Source organism: Miniopterus schreibersii (assembly GCF_964146895.1).
Source record: "Miniopterus schreibersii genome assembly, chromosome: 13".
In the NCBI taxonomy this organism is placed as follows: Eukaryota; Metazoa; Chordata; class Mammalia; order Chiroptera; family Miniopteridae; genus Miniopterus; species Miniopterus schreibersii.
The window spans coordinates 7,895,814-7,915,463 of NC_138113.1; the positions used below are offsets into that span (position 1 = coordinate 7,895,814).

Consider the following 19,650-nt stretch of genomic DNA (forward strand, 5'->3'; position numbering starts at 1 on the left):
TCCAGAGACCTGGTCTGGACAGATTCTTTGTGTCAACCTGACCCCTAGCAAAACGGATTATTGTTCTAAGTGAGACAAGTGACCTAATGTTCTGCCTGTTATACACACATGGTCTGTAACCTTTTAAAATACGAGTGTGGGAAAACAGCGCATTCTGCCACATCCCTGACCGCACATTCCTGACAGGTGGCAGCCGGGCTCCTAGCAACAGCAGAGGAGCCTGGAATTATCCAGGGGCCACGGTGGTTTCCTCAGGCCAGGTATGGGTTGGTCAGGCGAAGGCCTGTGGTGGGGAAGGAGCCCAGGGAAGCCGCGCCGCGGTCCCCAGTGCTGCCCTGCGACAGGCCAGGGCATGTCCTTAGCAGCCCGGTGGTGAGCTGGGAAGGGTTCAGGAGCGGCCCACGTCTGCACCCTCTCCGCGTGGGACCTGGCTTTCCAGCAGGGTTGGGGGAGCGTGGCCACAGGACCCTGGAGACGAACAGGGAAGCACTGGCCTGTTTGTGGTGTGAAGAGTCTGCCACGGCTCTGTGCTAGGTATTGGATGCAACCACAGCTCTGCTGGGGACACTGCACAAAGCCACCTGCTCACCTGCTCACCTGGGCACCTCCCTTCCCCACTGTGACCTCCTGCTCTGCCTGTTGGGCACACATGGTCTGTAACCTTTCAAAACAGCACATTCTGCCACATCTCTGACCACAGAGTCCTGTCCTGTGGCAGTGGGCTCCGTGGGGAGGAGGGACAGGCTCTGTTGAGTTCAGCACCTCCTGAGGCCTCCTCAGCAAGGCCCTGAGCTGGGGCCCGTGCAGGAGACAGAGGTGCCCAGCTGAGGCCTGGGTGCCCGCATTGGGTGGGGGAGTGAGGGGGGGTAAAGGGCCAGGTCTGGCAGGAGGTAGAGTCACCGCGCCGTGTGGGTGGAGCAGGGAGGCAGCTCTGACTTGGGGAGGTCCTAGGGGAGAAGGGATTGGGTGAGGCTTGCAGAGGCCAGAGGAGTTGGCTAAGGAGGGGTCCTGGGAAGGAAGGGGACATGGTGTGGGTCTTGACTGGAGTTTTGGGGATGCTAAGAGGTAGCTACGATTGTCCACAGAATTTGCTCTGAACTGTTTGTGTTTGCAGCTCAAATGCAGGGTAGTTCCTGGGCTGAGATATTTCCACCTAAGAGGGCTCAGGCAGTCATGCCGGTGGCACCAGGGTCCCCAGTGGGGTCTGTGGTGGAGTTCTAGCCTTTGACAATCCCAGGCCTCGTGGCTGCGTGAGAATACCGGAGACCTAGGGACACGGCCCTGGGCCTGGGCTCTCGTCGCCCCAGAGGCCTGGGACCCGGCCTCCCAGGGAGCTGAGGAGAGGGCTGCCCTGGCCCCTACCTTCTGGCAGACACAAAGCAGAGCTGGTTGTAAAAATTTAATTAAATGAAATATTTTAACAAGAAATTCCAAGAACAGAATGCCCTGCTCGCAAGCAAGCCCTCGCAGAAATAAAAGCTGATGGGAAGCGTGTGTTCGGCCTGACCAGAGCAAGTCTCTGCACGAATCAAGACAGTGCCGAGGGCTGGCCCGGGCTGGCCAGGTGGGTGGGTTGGGCCGGCTCCTGAGCCAGAGCCGGGCAGGGGCTGGCCCAGGGCTCCGGGAAAGCAAGGACCCCTGACGCCCGTCCTTCACCCCCTTGGCGCACCTCTACGGAGCGTCGCCCTGTGCGGGCAGGATGCGAGGCTGCGTGTGCCCTACCGTCAGCAGGAGTTCCCGCGCTCTTGTGAGAGGGACAGTTTACCAGATGAAGGAAGAGAGGCTCAGGGACATTATGTCACTTCCTAGACTTAGGCCAAAGGTACGACTGAGGCAGAGCTGAGATTAGAACCCGGTCCCCCTGACCCCCAAGTCCTGTCTCGCTTTAACCGAACCTGCCCTTTCCACCGCAAAGAAATTACTGGCTGCCTTGAGGCAGGGCCACCTCTGGGGCGGGGCTGGGCTGTGCATACCTTCCTTTGGGGGAACACAACCAAATCCTGTCCTCACAGGGGCTGAGTGGGGAAGGGAACCTCATCCCCGCTCTGAAGAGAGGGCCTGCAGACAAGATGACCCAGGCTGGTAGTGCTGAGGCGACCAGCCTGTGCCAGGCACGGAGGGAACATCAGACCTGATGGAGAAAGGCGGGGCTCCACTGCGGGCAGACAGATGGTCAAGGCCAACAGAGCTCAGGAGAGGGCTGGCTAGTCTTAGAAGGCTTCCTGGAGGAGGTGGGACTTGAAAGGACCTTAAATATTCCGTAGAGAGTCTGGGGAGGGTGTTCCAGGCACAGGGAATGGGGTAAGCAAAGCCTGGGGGTGGGTGAGAAAGCATATGGGCAGGAGGAACCCAGGATTGGAGGTGAGAGTGGAAACTTTATCAGCAGACTCCCAAGGAAATGTCATGCTCGAGTATGTGTCAGCAATCACGATGTGACAAGAAACATCTCCTTTCCCCATGTCAGTCTGGGGCCCCTGTGAGGAAAATGTATCATATGTACTGTTAAAGAGAAAACCACAGGCCCAGAATGGTGTCACTTGTGCTAAAGTCCATGATGCCAAACCTAGGCAATACCTGACCTAATTGCAATTTCAACCTCCCTCCGAAATATAGTCTTGATCGACGGGTCAGGAACTTCCTGGTTAAGGGCCAGTAAGATAGTTGGGCTCAGGGGTGGCCCCTCTCCATCCCCTCCACAGGCAGAGGAAACAATCTGCATGATAAAAACCTGGAATTCTCCTCTACCCAAAAGATGTCCTGGGTAGAGGACATCTTTTCTTTTGCAAGAGATCTCTTGCCCACCCTTCTTCTGATAAAAGCTTCCAGCGTGCAGGGTCTCTCAGGAGGCCCTTCTCGTTGCCGGGTGGGGTGCTGCCCGATTCATGCCTGCGGTGGTGAAGCTCTCCTGAGTAGTGGCCCCAGCTTGGAAATGACCCACTGGCCGGATGAAGGACTCCTGGGGGGGCAGGTTTCCACTGGGGTCTCCCAGGACTCCATGGGTGTTTCCAGAAAAGAGCAGCATTTGAATTAGTAGACTGAGTCCTCACACATGTAAGTGGGCATCAACCAGTCTGTTGAGGCCTGAATAGAAGAATAGGTGGGGAAGGGAGAATTAGCTCTCTCTCTGCACTGGGCATCCATCTCCTGCCCTCGGACACTGGTGCTCCTGGTTCTTGGGCCTTCGGGCTCTGACTAGGACTTACACCATTGACTTCCAGATTCTTAGGCCTCCAAATTTGACCACCACCAGCTTTCCTAGTTCTCCAGGTTGCAGAGAGCAGATAGTGGGGTTCCTCAGCTTCCATTTCCTAGACGATTTCTATAATGAATCTCCTCTGATCTCTTGCTCTGTATATACCTTTCGGTCCTATTTCTCTGGAGAACTCTGAATAATACCCCCATTCTTTCCCCTGCCTCTCTCCACCAGATGTAACTTACCATGAATCTTGAGTTTATCATTCCCTTTCTTTAAAACTATAATCCTAGAAAACAAGTTGTTTGGTTTTAGTTGATTCTAACTTTATTAAAAGGGTATAGTGTTGTGTTTAATTTTCTGGGACTTCCCTTTTTACTCCATATCATACTGGTAAAATTCCTCCCTATCGTTGTATATAATTTTAATTGTACTTCATTCATTTTCATAACTTCTGTCAACGTGGTACGACCAATTTATCCACTCTGTGTGCAGGCTCTTGACTTACATTAGTTCATTTAATCGTCATTACAACCCTGTAACAGAAGAGGGAACCACTTTCTACTCTTGCTCAGAGTGCTTCAACCTATTCTTTCAGGATCCCCATTTTAAAGATGACACTGAGAGTCAGAAATATTAGGTAACTTTCCTGAGGTTACATAGCTCACCGGTGGTGACACCTGCATTTGGTCTCAGAGCTCAGGCCTTCTTTTGAAAAGAGAGACATATTGGCTGCCCCAGGCTTCTCGACCTCAGCACAGTAGAGCCGCAGGCAACACTCCCGCCTTCTCCCTGCTGTTCTTTCCACAATATCCCCACGCGTCATGTAATTTCAGACGTGTTCTAATGATGCAAGCTCCAAGCCAGCTAGCCCAGCCCCCGGACAAGGGCCCTAGGTCTTCTGGAGTTATCCTGGGCCCGCTGCTCTACAGGGACCTACATGCCAGCCTGGTTGGGTCTTGCATGATGGGCTAGAAAAGAAGTGGAGAGTCAACTTGGGCAACTGAGGAAAGTTGGTGGAGCTGGGCTGTTGACTAAGCTGCCCTTTCCTTAGGCCAGACTCTAGTTTAGGGTCTAAACTCTGGAGGCCTCTGCTCAGCGTGGCTTTAGGTATAGCCGCAGCCCTAGCCATAGCTTAAAAAACAGGATGGGACACAGGCCGACAGCTCACAGGCCAGGCCAACTCCAAGGTTTGAGATACTCCCCTTACCCGAGACTGGGCCCCGGCGCGCCAGTCAAGGGGTAAAATTGACACGAGGGTCAGAGCTTAGTGCCTAGTGCCCCCTGTCACCAACCTGATGCCCTGCTCAGATCTGAGGCAGGTGTGAATCAGTTTGTACCATAGAAGAAGGACAGGGCCCTCTCCTTGCAGAAACGTGTACCTACTCCACCAACTTTGATGAGGCCCTGGAATGCTATTTGTTGATGACCACTGAGCCATCCAACCAACAAAAGGAGTGCTCTAAAGGGGGTTGTCGCTGACCTCTTAATGTGAAAGAGCAAGACAAGGAGGTGAGCTAAGAGGTGGGGTCTGGGCCCGGCCATGCATGGCTCAGCCTTTGAGGGTCGACCTAGGATCCAGGCGATCAGGGTTCGATTCCCGGTCAGGGCACATGCCCAGGTTGTGGGCTCGATCCCCAGTTGGGGGCGTGCAGGAGGCAGCCGATCAATGACTCTCTCATCATTGATGTTCCTATCTCTCTCTCCCTCTCATTTCCTTTCTCTGAAATCAATAAAGATATATTTGGGAAAAAAAGAGAGGTAGGGTCTGTTTCTGCACATTTATCTCTGGTTATTAGACACTTTTAGAGGGAACATCTGTTTGTCCACGCTGGCTCCCATAATGCCGGTCCCATTTGAAGGCCAGCGTGGCCCCTTCTCTGACTGAATTGGGACTAAGTCATAAATTAGAGCCATAAGAGGGACCTAGACTATGAAATCAGAGGGGACTTTGCTCATCTCACCAAAAAAAGGGCAATTGGGCTCCTCAGCTGACCAGCCTTCAAGTGGAAAGCAAAGGAAATGGAGGGAGTTTTGAATGCACCTGGTGATGCCCACTCCCCGCTGACCCATGGATGACAAGGCATATTCTGGGGACAGCGTGACTAGTCTAGGCAGGATGTGGGAGTCAAATCAGAGCACACAGCTCGAAAGTTCTTCCAAGGTTCCATGAACCTGGGCTGGGCTCCACAATTTCATTTCTCCTTTGGTTTTAAACTTTGGATGTTTGTTTTACAGGAGGGATATCTGTGTTTATAGCAGGTCTTCCTACGTCATCGCACAGTATGCTCTCAGGAGATGTACACGTTGGCTGACTCTCAGGACAATTGGCCAACTAATTGTACAAGAGGAAAAGCTGTTTTCTTGTTTAGCTTGTAAAGGTACTTATAAGAACATCAAATCAATGCAATGATTGGTTAAAATATTCCTTTGGATGTTGTTTCTCTAGCCCACATTTCCAATTTAATAGCCTGCTAGATATTTCTGCTTGGACATACCACTGAAACTTGAAACTCACTATGTGACCTCACAGTCCCTTTCTGGCTCTGAATCTCCCTCTCCCCCACATGGCCGTCCTGTTTCTATTGGTGCCCCACAACTCTTCAAGTTATGCAGGTTCAAAATTCCATTAACTCTGAAGTCTGATTCCTCAATCTTTGTCCTTGCGCTTCTTGCCTCTCCAATTCTAGGCCCCAGTGCCTTACCAAGGCAGCTCCGCCTCTAGCAGCTTTTGCACCCGTCTCTTCTATTCGAAGCAATCAGCCCTCCAAGTCTGTTGACTGTGCCCTTATGACGCTTCTTGTATTAACCCCTCCTCACCATTCCCAGCATCTGCGACTTGGTCGAATGCCCAGCATCTCCTACTTGGACCCTGGCAGTCTCATCCCAAGATCCGTCCCTTTACAGTTCACCCTGCATGAGTTACCATATCAGTTTTGTATAAATCACAGCTCGTATCACCCTCCTGCTCAAAACCTTTCATTGGATGCCCTATTTTAGCAAAGAGAGTAAGAGCTTTCACGTCAGCTTTTAAGCCTCTTCGATAGATAACTTTTTCCGGTAAATATCCGATGCTCTTGTTACACTAGATGATCCAGTGTCCTTCAGACACACCCACCTATCTTCCCTCCTGTTTCTCTTCTCCCTGCAACGTCCTTTCTCCCTTATCACTTGTCAAAATCTGTGTATCTTCAAGCTACGCTTCAACCTTCTTTGTGAACATTCTGGATCCCCATCTTTTCCTGATAGAAACCCTCATAGTACTTGGTTTGTACCCAGCATGGGACAACACGTCCCACCTCTGACAGACACAGACAGATATCCAGGAACTGCGTCTTACTGATCTCTGTCTCCTCTCTCGAACTTTTGTGCTCAGCACACAGGAGCATTTCGTGACTGTTCATTGCACTGCAGAGGTCTCCCTGACTCCATTCTCTCTCCTTGCCAATAATTCATTTAAATAATTATCTGATGATACTGGCACTTTGTTTCTATATAACATTATAAGTTATTAAACTCTTTCCCATTTGATTTTCATGAACAGCCCTTCATGGCAGGCAGGATAGGTTTCATTCTCATTTTACAGATTCGAAACCAAGGCTCCCAGGGGGGGAATAAGTTGCTCAAAGCTACAAGCAAGTAAGGAATGTAGCCATTAATCAAACCCAGAGAAGTATCCTGATATGCTGATGATGGCCAACGAAGAGGGCAAGTGAAGTCCAAGCCCTGCCAAGGACGCCTCGGTCTTCCCACTTTACAGAGTGTGATGAGAATATTCTAAGCCAGCCGGGGGGCACCTCACATAGGGTACCCGTCAGGGAGCTGGGCAGCTGGTGCTGTGTGATTACATGATCATTTTAAATTTGTGTCAGTTTTGTTCCTTTCAGCCCCAGATACACATATCATCATGTGAGCACCAGGAACCTTCGACTCCTCCTTCCCCTCCAAATTAAGTCATGATTCCCACCATGAATCATAACTCCAGGCCTCCTTTCAATTTGAACACTCAGTAGATGTTTGTTGCTCGGAACTCATCAGGAAACTCTGGAATCAGGCCTAATCTTCCCCATTTTCTCACACTTGGAACTGACCCTTTATTTACTCATTCATTCATTCATTCATTCATTCATTCATTCATTCATTCATTCATATCTATCCATGGATTCATTATCCAGCAGACTTTTCTTGAGTACCAGATCCATACACTGCCACGTATTCCATGTCCCTAGGATTCTTTCTGGCTCTTCAGTTCCAGGCAGAAGAATCCCAAGAAGCTCTCAGTGGGCTAATGTGTTTTCTTTTCCAGGTAATACTTGTGCATTTTAACAGTGGGCTTCACCAAGAGAATGTGAAGGCTTAATGAAAGGATGGTGGAGATTGAAGGTATTTTTGGATAAAAAGGGTCTTTTCCAAAGAGACCTCATGTAAGACTTGGGGGGTGGGGGGGGTGATCTCTAATTTCCTATTCCCCCAAGGTTACACAGCCCCCCTCTGTTCTTCAGTGCCATTGAAAGAAAAGCCATACTTAGCCCTCCCAAGGATATTAGTGAGAGCCGTGCTGCACAGGGTCTTTCCCTTACTAAAGCTCAGCTAGGATGCTCCGACTGGACCTTGCCAATGCTGACGATCAGAGCTTGAAGCAAGCAGACGAGGCAAGGGAAATCCTCGGGTCTTAATGGCACTTGGGATTGTTAGATATTAAATTTGGAAAAATATGGACATTCAAGGGAATAAATAAGTGCTGGTCCCAGAAATGTAAGGAATCCTTGTCCCCACTGCCTTCTCTTCCACCCTTACTTTCTTTGCATTGAACGGATCCTGGCTGAGCGTCACGCAGGGAGACTTCTGGGATCCCTGCTGCCAGGAAGCCCTGGGAGCCAGGACTTCTCAGCCGCCCCTCTTCACTCTTAGAGGGTGGAGTGAAATAAAGGGCGTGTTGGTTTACCTCAGAACCTATCAGAGGGCCTTGTCTGGCAAAGGCAGAGTGTTGGTGAGCAAGGCTGCGTGGCACATGAGGACAAATGAGATGCTTCTGGGGATCAAATTATTCGCAAAACAATATTGCAAATAGTTTTTCCTTTCTACTTGGCAAATACAACCCCTGAGATCAGTTACCTTTTTTTTTTTTTTTTTAAGTGGCAAAATATTTCCCTCCACAAATTCTCCCTTTCTCCCACGTCACTTTAAATACAGTGTGAGATGTTCTGGAGGTTTTGAAACATCAGGCACGTGAATCAGGACTGTTGTTTTGCTATCTTTCAATATGAATGAACCATAACGAGTGGTACACAATAAAGAATTCATTTATTTGTTTTCCCCACCCTCCCTCAAGGTTAGCAAAAGAGTTCAGATTCTGATTTCCTTAACTTGCAAAAAAATGTTGTTTCCCAGAGTTCAGAGATCTTCAGACACCTTCCACCAGCCTCAGTGCAGGTCCAGTTGCCTTGAGCTGCGGCCCGTAGTCAGCTGCCTGCTGCAGGACTGGCTCAGTGTATAATTATACAATGCATACAGTTTGAATTTTTTCCTGCTATGCAGAAGCTTAATTGGAGTAGAAGAATAAATGAGAATTGCTTTACAAAAATTAGAAGGTGATAATTAATTCTCCTGGAGCAACCTTTAGGTAATTGGCTAGGGCCGATTGCAGCGCTTTTAGTAAGTCAGTGATATGTGTCAGAAGTATTTGATATATTTCAATGTGCAGGTCAATCAATCTTTGGGACTTAGCAATGAAGTTTTCATAATAACCAGAGAGCTGGTCTGAAGAATTCTGTAGTTTATATTTGAACTGCTGGTGGTAATCAGAAATGATTTCCTTCATTGCAACGGTTGAGTTTTTAATTATTCTCTGAGCACTGGTAGAAAGGTCTACAATCTTCTCTCTCCCTTTTGAGTTTGCATCAGCAAGGGTGAGAAGATATTCCTGGATATCACCTGAGAGTTGGGAAGTGAAGCCAGCAGCACTGAGAGTGTATCTGGAATGCAAGTCCTTAAGGACATCTACTAACTTCTTGATTAGGCTGATTATGTTTTCTTCAAGTTCATAATATTTCACTCTCCAGCTCACCACAGTTGGATCAAAATATTCTTTGCGAAGAGCCTTTACGAATTTACAGATCTGCTCTAACTCATGAGAAGCTTCTTGAAGTTTGTTCTGAACCAGTTCATTAATCTTATCAAAGTCAAGGTGTGAGGTTTTTTTCAGGAATCTAGAAACATATTGACCATAACTGTTGAAGATGGTGTTGATCTGGTGTTTGATATCATTAATGAGGTTCTTCGTCTTTAGGTGGTTAATTTCTTTTTCTATGTATTCGAAAGCACCTTGTAAACATCTCTGAAGATCACCTAGTATCTCTGTAGTTCTGTTAACTTGGAGGGCATTCAATACCCCTCGGACCATTTGTGATAAAGTGTTCAAATCTTTCCTGAGCACCAGGGTTACATTTGCTAGTTTAAGAGTGGTTGGATCAAAAGGAAATTTAATCTTTAGGTACTCAGTTAATTCAGATTTCTCCATCAGGTCTTGGAAATAAGAAAACAGTATTTCTAACCCATTATGGATTTTTGAATGTACCTGGGACAGTACCTTCCCTACCTCCTTCATAACCATAGTGCAGAGTTCATCTCCAGAGTACGATCCGGCTCTTCCTGGGAGCTGGAATCTGGACGACTTCAGGTAATCAATGAAGAAGTCAATCAGATGCTTGACTATTTTTTCATATTTCTCAGTAACTCTTATTAGGCTGTCAAGCACCTTATTTTGGAGTCTCTGGAGATTGACGTGGCCCTCCTGATCCAAGAGCTCCTGGTACAGAATCTGGGCCTTGTCATTCCACAGCTGGTAGGTCCTATTAGCGCCTCTGGCTACCCTCTTGAGTTCGAGTGTCTTGTCCACCTCATCGATGAGACTCAGTGCTCCTTGGTAGGTCTGCTTAGCAGTGTTCTGCAGACTTCTTCTCAGCTTTAAAGACACCTCTCTCAGATTAAGCCCTGTGTACTCCTGGTGGCACTTGTCGACATAGTTATAAAGGGCCACTGTTGCCTTGGGGATGTTGTCTTTCACAGAGCTTAGCAGTTCAGACACTGCCTCTCTTTCCCAGTTAACTTTCGTCTGAAATTTCTCATTTGATTCAGAGCATGGGTACCTAAACTCAATCTTGATTATGCTGAGTTTTTTATCTGGAGATGACTAAAAGCAGGAAGAAAAAAAAAGATACGAAGAACATGTTTTCAATTATCCCGATTACATAATATACGACACTAAAACTTCCTTAGCAGTTAAAAGTGAAGATCAGAGGATCTTTCACATTCTGAAGGGAATTTATCTTTCTTAGGTCAGTTCCTGTGTTTGTCTTATGGTTAAACAAGTCTACTGTTGTTAATTCCTCTTTATCACATGTCTCAGAAAGGACAGAATTATGCATTTACGGCATTTACACAGCTAGACTTTAACATTAGGGCCTTCCCAGGACTGAAGAGCAGAGAAACAGGGGAAGGGGGAGGGAGGGGGGAAAGAGGCAGGAAAAGACTAATTCAGAGTAAAAAGAAGTAGTAAAACAGAACAATGGCCAAAGGCCATCCAGCAGAGATCTAGAACACCAGCATCAGGAGCCATTCACTCTCCAAGCCTGTCCACGAAATCTGCTGGCATGCTTTGATCTGGCGCGGGCAGAACTTGTAAAGTACACGAGACAGATCTGGCATAGCTCACCTGAAAATTCTATTGTGGGGAAGCATTTTGAAGCCTCAAATACTCCTGAAACCACTATCGGAAAATGTACTCAGCATATGGCAGAGTTTGCTCATGACTCAGGTGGGGAGTCATAACCCTCCTCTTTCTAGATTTGCCCAAGAGAAATAAAATAACAGTAGTAATATGATGTCATATGTACATCTAATAATTAAAATCCATAAAAGACTCATTGTAATATTTCCTGGAGAATAGGACCTCAGAGAATTTCAATGCGCTCATTGCCACGCTTCACCTAACCTGGGAAAGCCCTGAGAAAATACTTTGTGCTGAATTACATTTATCTTCCCCAAATCTCTACTTGCTGCTAAGGTGTGTACTCACCTGAGGGCGGTAGTAGAAGTTGTATTTTATGGTATCATTATTTGCTTCCAAGTCAGTGGCCACCGTGCCTATGGCTGGAGAGGCTGCCGAGTAGTAGATATTTTTACCTGCTTGGTAGCGCAGATGGACATCGGTGAACGCTGGGCTGGTGACGTCCAGGCGAGCCTCTCCTTCCCAGTCCCTGCAAGCAGGAAAAAGCAGGCGAGCCATCATGAAAGGGGGACAAAGGGGCAAAAATCACAATGATCTGAAAAGGAATGAAGTTTCAACAAAAGTTCTATACAGAGCTCCTTGGTATCTGCCATCTTCTTTATATTCTACGCTGATGTCACGGTGTGTAAATGTTCCTTTAGTCTTATAGACTAACGTGCCACCTTCAATCTTCTGTGTTCCCACAGCTGTAAAGGAGAGATTTTTCATTTGATTAATAACTGTAGGACACGGACCTTTTCATTGCGAAAACCAGGAGAAATCTATCTTAACTTAAATGGTTTGCTTATATATTTGAAACATGCAGCCCACATTAAAAAACACACCAAACAAATAGAAGATATTATCAGTCCTAAAGTCATTACAGAAAAGTCTATTTTCTATGAACCTTTTTCTCTTAAATGTCAGTAGGTTTCTACAGGATGTTATGTGTGGGTATATATGAATCTCTTCTTTTAAACTTTGCTACAGAGAGTAATCATGCCTCTAGTCATATCTAACTACATAATTATTGATTCACAACTCTCGTTGAAAATATGTAACATTTAGAATTCTTATACAGGGGGAGTCGGGACATTTCCTTACCTTTAAGGTCATATTCCAGGAACTTTACGACTGAGCTGCATGTGGAATCCAGGGATGTTTCAACCTGACCTTCTTTGTTTTCCAAACCAGCGCTCCAAGTAGCATTATACAGGGGTGAGGCCACTCGGAAACGCGCAGTCAGTGCGCCAAAGGAAGGGATGTACATTCCAGCAGGTACAGAGAACTTAACGGAAGGAATCCCAATGGTCTGCTCAGGCAAGGTGATGTTTGGCAACCTGAAGTCTGCAATCTTGCCGGCCAGCTCATTGAGATCCAAAACAGTGGCACCAATGGAAATGCTGTGTGGGTAGGTAAACTGGGGCATAGTTAACTGAAATTCAGGCACGGTGATCTCAAAAAAGGGTACTGAGGAGTCCTCTGATCCAGAATACTTTGTTAACACGTCAACTTCAGGGAATTTTACTTTGGGTAGTGCTGGCACATTGAGGGCAAATGGCGAAGTACTTAGCTTCTTGTAGATTTTTATTTCACTGAAGTCAAGTGTGTAGGATGGAACCTGAAGATCTGTAAACGGGACTTGGAACGTAGGTGTGGCAAGAACTGAGTTCAGATTATTTAGTTTCAGTCCAGGAATAATAAATTTATCAGCCAATTCTTGCACAGGGACAGAGAAAGTGTAGCCATTAGGGTTTTTGGTGTATACAAGTGCCGTTGAAGCACGCAGATACTGTTTGCTATCCATGCTGGTGGTTACGTCCAACTTTAGAAATTCCCATAAAGTCTTGTCATAAACTGGTAGAGCGATACTGTCGAGGAACCGTAGGTGCCCTTCTAAGGAACCTGCAATGTCAAGGCGTGCCTCTTCTTGGTCATTGGAAAGTTGTACATCGCCCTGAAGAGACAAGGAGTCAACCTGGATCTCACTTTTCCAGCTGGCCTTCTGGTTCTCAGTGTTAACGTTCAGGGACATTTCCTGGCCAAGGTGATTGAGATCAAGGAAGGAATTGGGCTGACTTGCACGGACCTGAACAAGGGCTGACATTTTCCAGGGGGAGAGGTCCAGGATGGCTTTGCTTGTCTGCCTTCCGGATGTTGTGAAGAGGTGCGGTAGCCTGAACTGGTTTTCTGTGTTGTGTTCCCAGGTGGCATATATGCGTCGGAGAGTGGCTTCTCCAGCAACACTTTCTTTCACTTCAAGGTCCCAGATACCATCAACTTTGGAAGCCCCTTGTAGCTTCACTGAAGACCGAGTACCCTTGGCATTTAAATAAGTGCTGACCTCACTGTCAATCATTCCCGAATATTCCCGTGAAAGGACTGAACCCTTGATATTTCCTTTGTTAGATGACTCCATGGAAAAGTAAGAAGTGAGGCTTTCTAAGCTGAGCTTGTGGTGAACGGTCCCTGTGGCAGTAGAGGACAGCTTGGTGGAACTGAAGTCATACTCTACTTCAACAGATGAGGATACAGTAGGCTTTGACTTGACATTTCCATTCAGTTCTTGCTTGAAATTCATTCTCAGAACTGGAATTTGAACTTTGGCCATTGTTGTCACTGAAGCCTCCATGTTTTTCCTGGTTAAGCTGATGGTGCTGTCGTGATTGCCTTCCACGAACTTGTTGCTCAGAGACAGAGCCGTGGCTAACTTCAACCCTCTTTTTCCTGTCAAACTTGAGGTGCCCTCCAATTTGTACTGCAGAGCGTCCACGACAGAAGAGGAGGTGCTAAGGAAGTGAGCAACGATATCCGATTGGTTGTAAAGTCCAACGTTGGTGTTCAGTGTGATGACGCTTGACTTAAAGGAAAAATCATAGGTAATATTGCCCAGGGCTGGAATTAAAATATTGCTTGGGGTACTTGATACCTTCAATTGTGGAAGAGAGAACCGGAGAAAATTCCTAGGGACATGTAGGGCTGGCAGCTCTAGGGAAGGCAGGGCTACTGTATGCGAGGGCACAGAGAAGCCAGAATCTGAGATGGTGACATTGGGGGTGCTGATCTCAAAGCCGACTGTCCACATCTTTACTGCGAACGGAGAGAGCTCAGTGTTGACTACTGGAATAGTGTATCCAGGAATCTGAAAGGTTGTGGGTTCCTTGTTCAGGGATTTTTCAACCATGTACTTATTAACCTTAATTCTTGCATCATTATAGGATTTGGTAAACAAATCTAATGCCTTGCCTCTGACGTTCTCAAAATGCCTGTTGAAGGAATTGATGTTTTGATTGATAAACACGTAAAACTTGTCCAAAGGAATTGGGATGGAATGCTCGTCTTTGTTTTTCTTATACTGAGCCTTTACACTTAAATCAAAGGATTGCTTTGTTGTTTTCAAGAATTCCTTCAAACCTGTTTTTTCCCATAAGGAGAACTCTTTCACTGGGGGAATTCTGAATTTTATATAAGGTAGAGTCATTTCAGGAATTGTTAATGGGCTGTTTAGGAAATCCAGGTTGGCTTCTCCACTCATTCCTATGTGGGCCTCGGTGCTGTTCTCATTGTTTCCAGCAGAGAAACTTTGATTGTACTTATACTGATTGAACCTGGCACTGGCTTGCCAACTTGCCTGCTGGGCATTAGGACTCAGGAAGAGTGCATAATTATTCAGGAAGTCTATTTTCCCTGTCAATTTTAATGGAAAACTAACTTTCAGATTTCCTTCATTGTTTGTGGATGCAGTAACCTCAAATGGAGTTGCTAAGAAGGACAGAGAATTTTTCAAAGTTCCACTAAGTTTTCCATTTAAATGAGCATCATGGTTGCCAGTTACCTCTATCTTCCTTTCTCTAAGCAGCGCTGCGCCTTTAGCAGTGAGAACACTGTCGCCCACATGCTGGGATTCAACTTGTGACTGGACCTCCAATTGATAAAGGTTGAGAAAGCTGGATTCATAAGCCAAGGTTTGGTTTACTCTCAGGTGTTTGCTATTGATCTTATTAGACAATTCAAAGGCAGTGAGGGGGCCTGTCACAGTGAAGCTAATTTTTGATTCATGTGTTCCCTCATCTGAGAATTTAGGGCAGGCCCATTTCCATGATCCTGTCCCAGAAGAAGTCCATGCGACATGCTGAGCTTCAAACTGGGTCTTGATTTCATTGTGTAGGTCAGCCTGACTGGAGAAGTCCAGTTTGGGGATGTTCAATTTGTGAAAGTACTTGGTGTTGCTGTCCAACGTAATCTGGTTCTTTATCTTGATGACCACACCATTACTAAGCTCCACTGTATTTTTTTCTGTGTGTAAACCTGCCACTGTGTTTGATTTTCCCTCAATAGCATTTCCAAAAAATAGCACTTCGCTCTTATGCTCTGTTTTCAGGTACTTGCTCGAGAAACTCACAGATTCCTTCAGAACGTGTGGATTCGTCTTAGGGTATGAAAGTTGTGCATGTGCCTGGAGATTGAATTTGAGGGCTTCTAACTTGGAGTCTCCTTTGGCAGTGATGGAAGCCGTAATCCCTGACTCGTTCACTGACGTCGTTACATTGTGAACGTCGGCATTCGCATCTAACGTGAAAAGGGGAGATTGGATTTTCAAAATGCTATGCAGCTTGCCAAAAGCAGGTACTCCGATTGTGTGTGAAATGTTGGGAAGCTGGAATTCTGGTATGTGGAGGTCAGGAACTTGAAAATCTTTGAGGTCAAGTTTTGGGATTAAGAATTCTGGAATTGTGATTTCTGGTACGTGGAAGTCTGGCAGCGTGATTCTAGCAAGAATGGCGTCCACGTCCATCAGATCCCTCAGGTACAGTTCTGGAACTGGCCACTGCAGCTCACTGTTCAGCATCTGGTCAATGATTCTGATGATCTTTGCTTTTATTTCTACCAAGTCGATTGTAAAGGAAGGAATGTGGAAGGTGTTGAGGACAGTAAATTCTGGTGTGGAAAACCTGGGTGGGACTTTTACATCTTCTAACTTTTTGAAGTTTATCTGAACTGATGGAATCTTCAAATCTGTTAGAGGGACTGTGAACTCAGGAGTCTGATAGGTAGCTTCCTGAAGGACACGGAGACTGACTTCAAGGGCAGGTATGGTCCCAAAAGTGGTCTGGATTTCAGGCACAGTGAACCCTTCTTCTACCAGTGCTTTCAGCTTTTCAGCCCAGCCTTGGATAGAATACTGTTCTGCAAAGTCGGTAAGGCTCTTAGCAGCAAGACTCCACACGTCAGAAATGTAAGTAACAAGTGTGTTGTAAATTTGGCCTACCAGGACCAGGTATCCCTGAACTTTCTGTTGAAGGTCCATTTGATACACTGAGGCTCGTACATCTTCTAGGAATTTGACTTTCATGTCATTTAAAGATGATGAACTTAAAGCCTCCTGTAACCAATCAATGAATAGGGTTATTTTGGTGCTGTTTAGTTTTTCCAGATGGACGGAGACCATGGCCTTGACGTCCTCTACAAACAGTTTTAGAGCTTTAGCTTTTTGTGGAAGGCCCAGGGCCTGGATCTCATCATTGATTCTCTGAGTCACCTCGCTGATTTTGACATTGGTTTCCTCTACAAACTGTTGGTAACAGAATGACCTTAATTTCTTTATCACCATGCCAAGGAACCTGTTGACATCTTCAATGAATTTTTGAAAAGACAATGCTTTAAGCTGGGTGACAGCATCATCAATAAACCCAACCAATTTCTCAAAGTGATCTTCTATCCCAACTTGTTTTAAGACATTGCCCAACTTCTGAACAGTCTCCTTCAACTTATACTTGTGGGCCAACTGTACTGATTTATCCAGTAAAATCTTGATGTGTTGGTCTATTTCATACATATTAATTAACTTGTCAACCATGGCTCTCAATGCACTGATTTTCTCAGCTACTTCAAAGTCATCAATGAGATTTCTAACATAGTGTTTGATATGTTCAATCAGTTGCTTTATTTTTTGAAATGGAATTTTAGTTCTCAACGGATCTAAAAGCACTGTGACATTAATAGCGACAATCTGTTGTTTTAACTTTTCTGCAAGGTGCTGGATGTCAATATTCTGGATTTGTGTCTGGAGCTGTTGCAATGTTTCTTGTATCCGGAATCTGATTTGATACTTAGCAGTCACATTTTGAACCCAAGATAGTGTATTACTTCCCATTTCGTTTACATCAATCTTTTCAACAAACAAATGTAAGTCATGGATTGTTTTTACTAAATTTACACGGATATGATAATGTTCATCAAGACTTTTCAATTTTTCAACGATTAGATCAATAATCTTAGCAATAGCTGTTTTAAAATCATGCAAATCATAATTATCTTTAATATACTGATCAACTTGTATCATATAGGTTTGTAGTTGAGATAGTTTTTCATTGACATTGATTTGGGCATTGTCCAATGCAATTTTTAGATCATTTTCTGTAATTCCATAATTTTTTGTGAAAGCAGTTAGTTTCTCCTTGACGCTTGAAACTCGTTTCTCCCAACTGACTTCATTCAGCTGGTCGTTCATTTGCTGTGAGAGTTTGTCCAAGGCTGCTCTGTATTTCCTCATGAACTGATCGACATTGATACGTTTCAGTTCTGTCTGTATGGTTTCCAGCGCAGTTACAATTACTGTTCGACCCTTCTCAAAATGTTCTGGCAGGAGGTGAACGAATGGGAGGTCGATAGTGTGAACATCTTGGTTCTTATCATATTTTACAGAAGCTACCATAGTGAATTCCTGGGGCTGGTCCACAGTATCCCTCATCTCCAAAACATCAATTACATTGATAGGACCATCGGCTAAATAAGGCACTTCAATCGGGGAGTCTAGCACGGTGAGGTCAGCCAGGGCTCGCCCAGTAAGCTCCACACCGACTTTGTCTTTCGTATTGTAAGCATCAAACTCGTGGCTGTATTCATTTTTGTTCAGTTGGGTCTTGAGTTTCCAGGTGGCTGTCTGCTCAGCTGGAGTGAGCAGGGCACTGGCCTTGTGATCAAGAGCGGTACTAATGCTCCTTCTGGACCTGAGATGGTGACCTGTGGATCCTTTGTAATCATGAGAGAAAGTCAGGGCCAGAGGTTCGGCCTTCAGGAGGAATTTACTGTACAGCTGCCCGCTGTGTTCTCCCCAGAGAACCAGTTTCCCGTTGCCGCTCGTATGGGTGTCGATGGTCACCATAAACGGGGCCATGACGGACTGGAAAACGTTGCTGAAGCGCAGCGCCTCTGAATTGTAGTTTGTGCTGATGTCCAAGGCCGAAGATAGCCCGGCGATGTCTGCGCTGAGCTCGTGGCTGAGCTCGGCGCCCTGCACCTTCGCGGTAGTGTCTGCTTTGAAACTGGCCGACAGGTCTGCGTAAGAGACGGTGTAGACGTGTTTTATCTCGTCATTTCGGTAGGCTCCTTTTATGTCCCCGCCCACGTTCAGCTTCAGGGGTTCCAGCCGTAATTTCCCGTGGTTGGTCAGGTCCAGAGCGTTGAATTTCAGGTCATTCTTTAGAGTAGTTACAAGAGAAAAGGGCTGTAGCTGTAAGTTAAAAGTCTGCTTATACGACTTGTCGGAACTATAGACGTTGTCGAGTTTCGATGAGAAGTCCAGCGAGAGCCCCGCCACGTTCAGGCTGTTTGTGTGGTGAAGCTTCATCTCCGCGTACGAGCCCATCATGTCATTCGAAAGCTTGAGTCCCTCCCCGTTAACCCTGAAGCTGAAAATGTTTTTGCTGTCGACGCCCAGAATCACGGCCTGGTACGCGCTCCCCAGGGACACCTCCGTGAGGGCGGCTTTCCCATCCAGGCTGAACTTCGCGTTGTGCTCCCTGAAGCGGCCGTTGGCTGTTAACTTCGCAGACGCCCCCGAGGGCCCAAGGGCTGCGTTCAGTTCGTTCTCCAGCATCAGGGGACTGTACTTCAAGCTGGTGGTCGCGCTGGTGGACATGCCCTCTCGGGAGATCCTCAGGGTTGCTTTGTGAACGCCCGTGTTGGCTTTGCCGGTGCCCGACACGTCGGCGTTGATTTCGAGGCCGTGGAAGGTCAGCGACCCGGACAGCAGTGCGGAGACGCGCAGGTCCCTGTAGCCGGCCTGGCACTCGGAGCGCAGCAGCGCACTTTGCCTCGAGAGGGACAGGTCCACCTTGTTGGAGGTGGCGAAGTCCTCGTAGTGCCCGTCCGTGTCAGATTTCAGACTCAGCTCGTAGTTCTCGTACTTCAGGGAGGCGGTATTTTTAACGGTGCCCTCTTGCAGATCCGAGGTGGAGGTGAGGGAGAAGGTGCCATCCTCGTACCTGCCCGTTATCCGGTTGGTGCCCTGGAGGTAGGTGGAGTTAAACCTCAGGGTGGACTCTCCGCTTCGCCGGCCAGTGGAAGGGTCCCTTTGATAGGACAGGCCGTAGGCGCCGTCCGCGTGGAGAGAAAAGACCCGGAGCTGCCCGTCGACCTTCACTTCCTTGACGTACAGCTGCTCTTTCTGCTTTGAGTCCAAATGTACCGACGCGGACATCCGTGGTCCCCAGGCACTGGCTGCGTCGAATGTCAGCAAGCCTTTGGAGGCTGGGTTGTTTCCAATCTTTTCCACGTGGCTGAGTTTGACGTTCGAGTCCAGAAGTTTGTGGTGTAGAGATCCTCCGCACGATAACGTGAGCGTGTACCTGTGGTCATATGTTGCTTCTCCGGATCCTAACACAAAAATGAAATCCCATTGGTTAAA

At 46.8% G+C, this 19,650-nt stretch overlaps 1 protein-coding gene across 1 annotated transcript in view; it reads right to left on the reverse strand.

The window, feature by feature from the left end:
• Positions 1-8,492: 8,492 nt before the first annotated feature.
• APOB (apolipoprotein B) overlaps positions 8,493-19,650 on the reverse strand; it is a 36,287-nt gene continuing 25,129 nt past the window's right edge. The window contains exons 26-29 of the mRNA XM_081155922.1: positions 12,066-19,619; positions 11,554-11,668; positions 11,271-11,451; positions 8,493-10,385 (exon numbers count right to left, since the gene is read on the reverse strand). Of these exons, the coding sequence (XP_081012048.1) occupies positions 8,778-10,385; positions 11,271-11,451; positions 11,554-11,668; positions 12,066-19,619 (9,458 nt within the window). The 3' untranslated portion in view covers positions 8,493-8,777. The remainder of the gene's footprint in view (positions 10,386-11,270; positions 11,452-11,553; positions 11,669-12,065; positions 19,620-19,650) is intronic.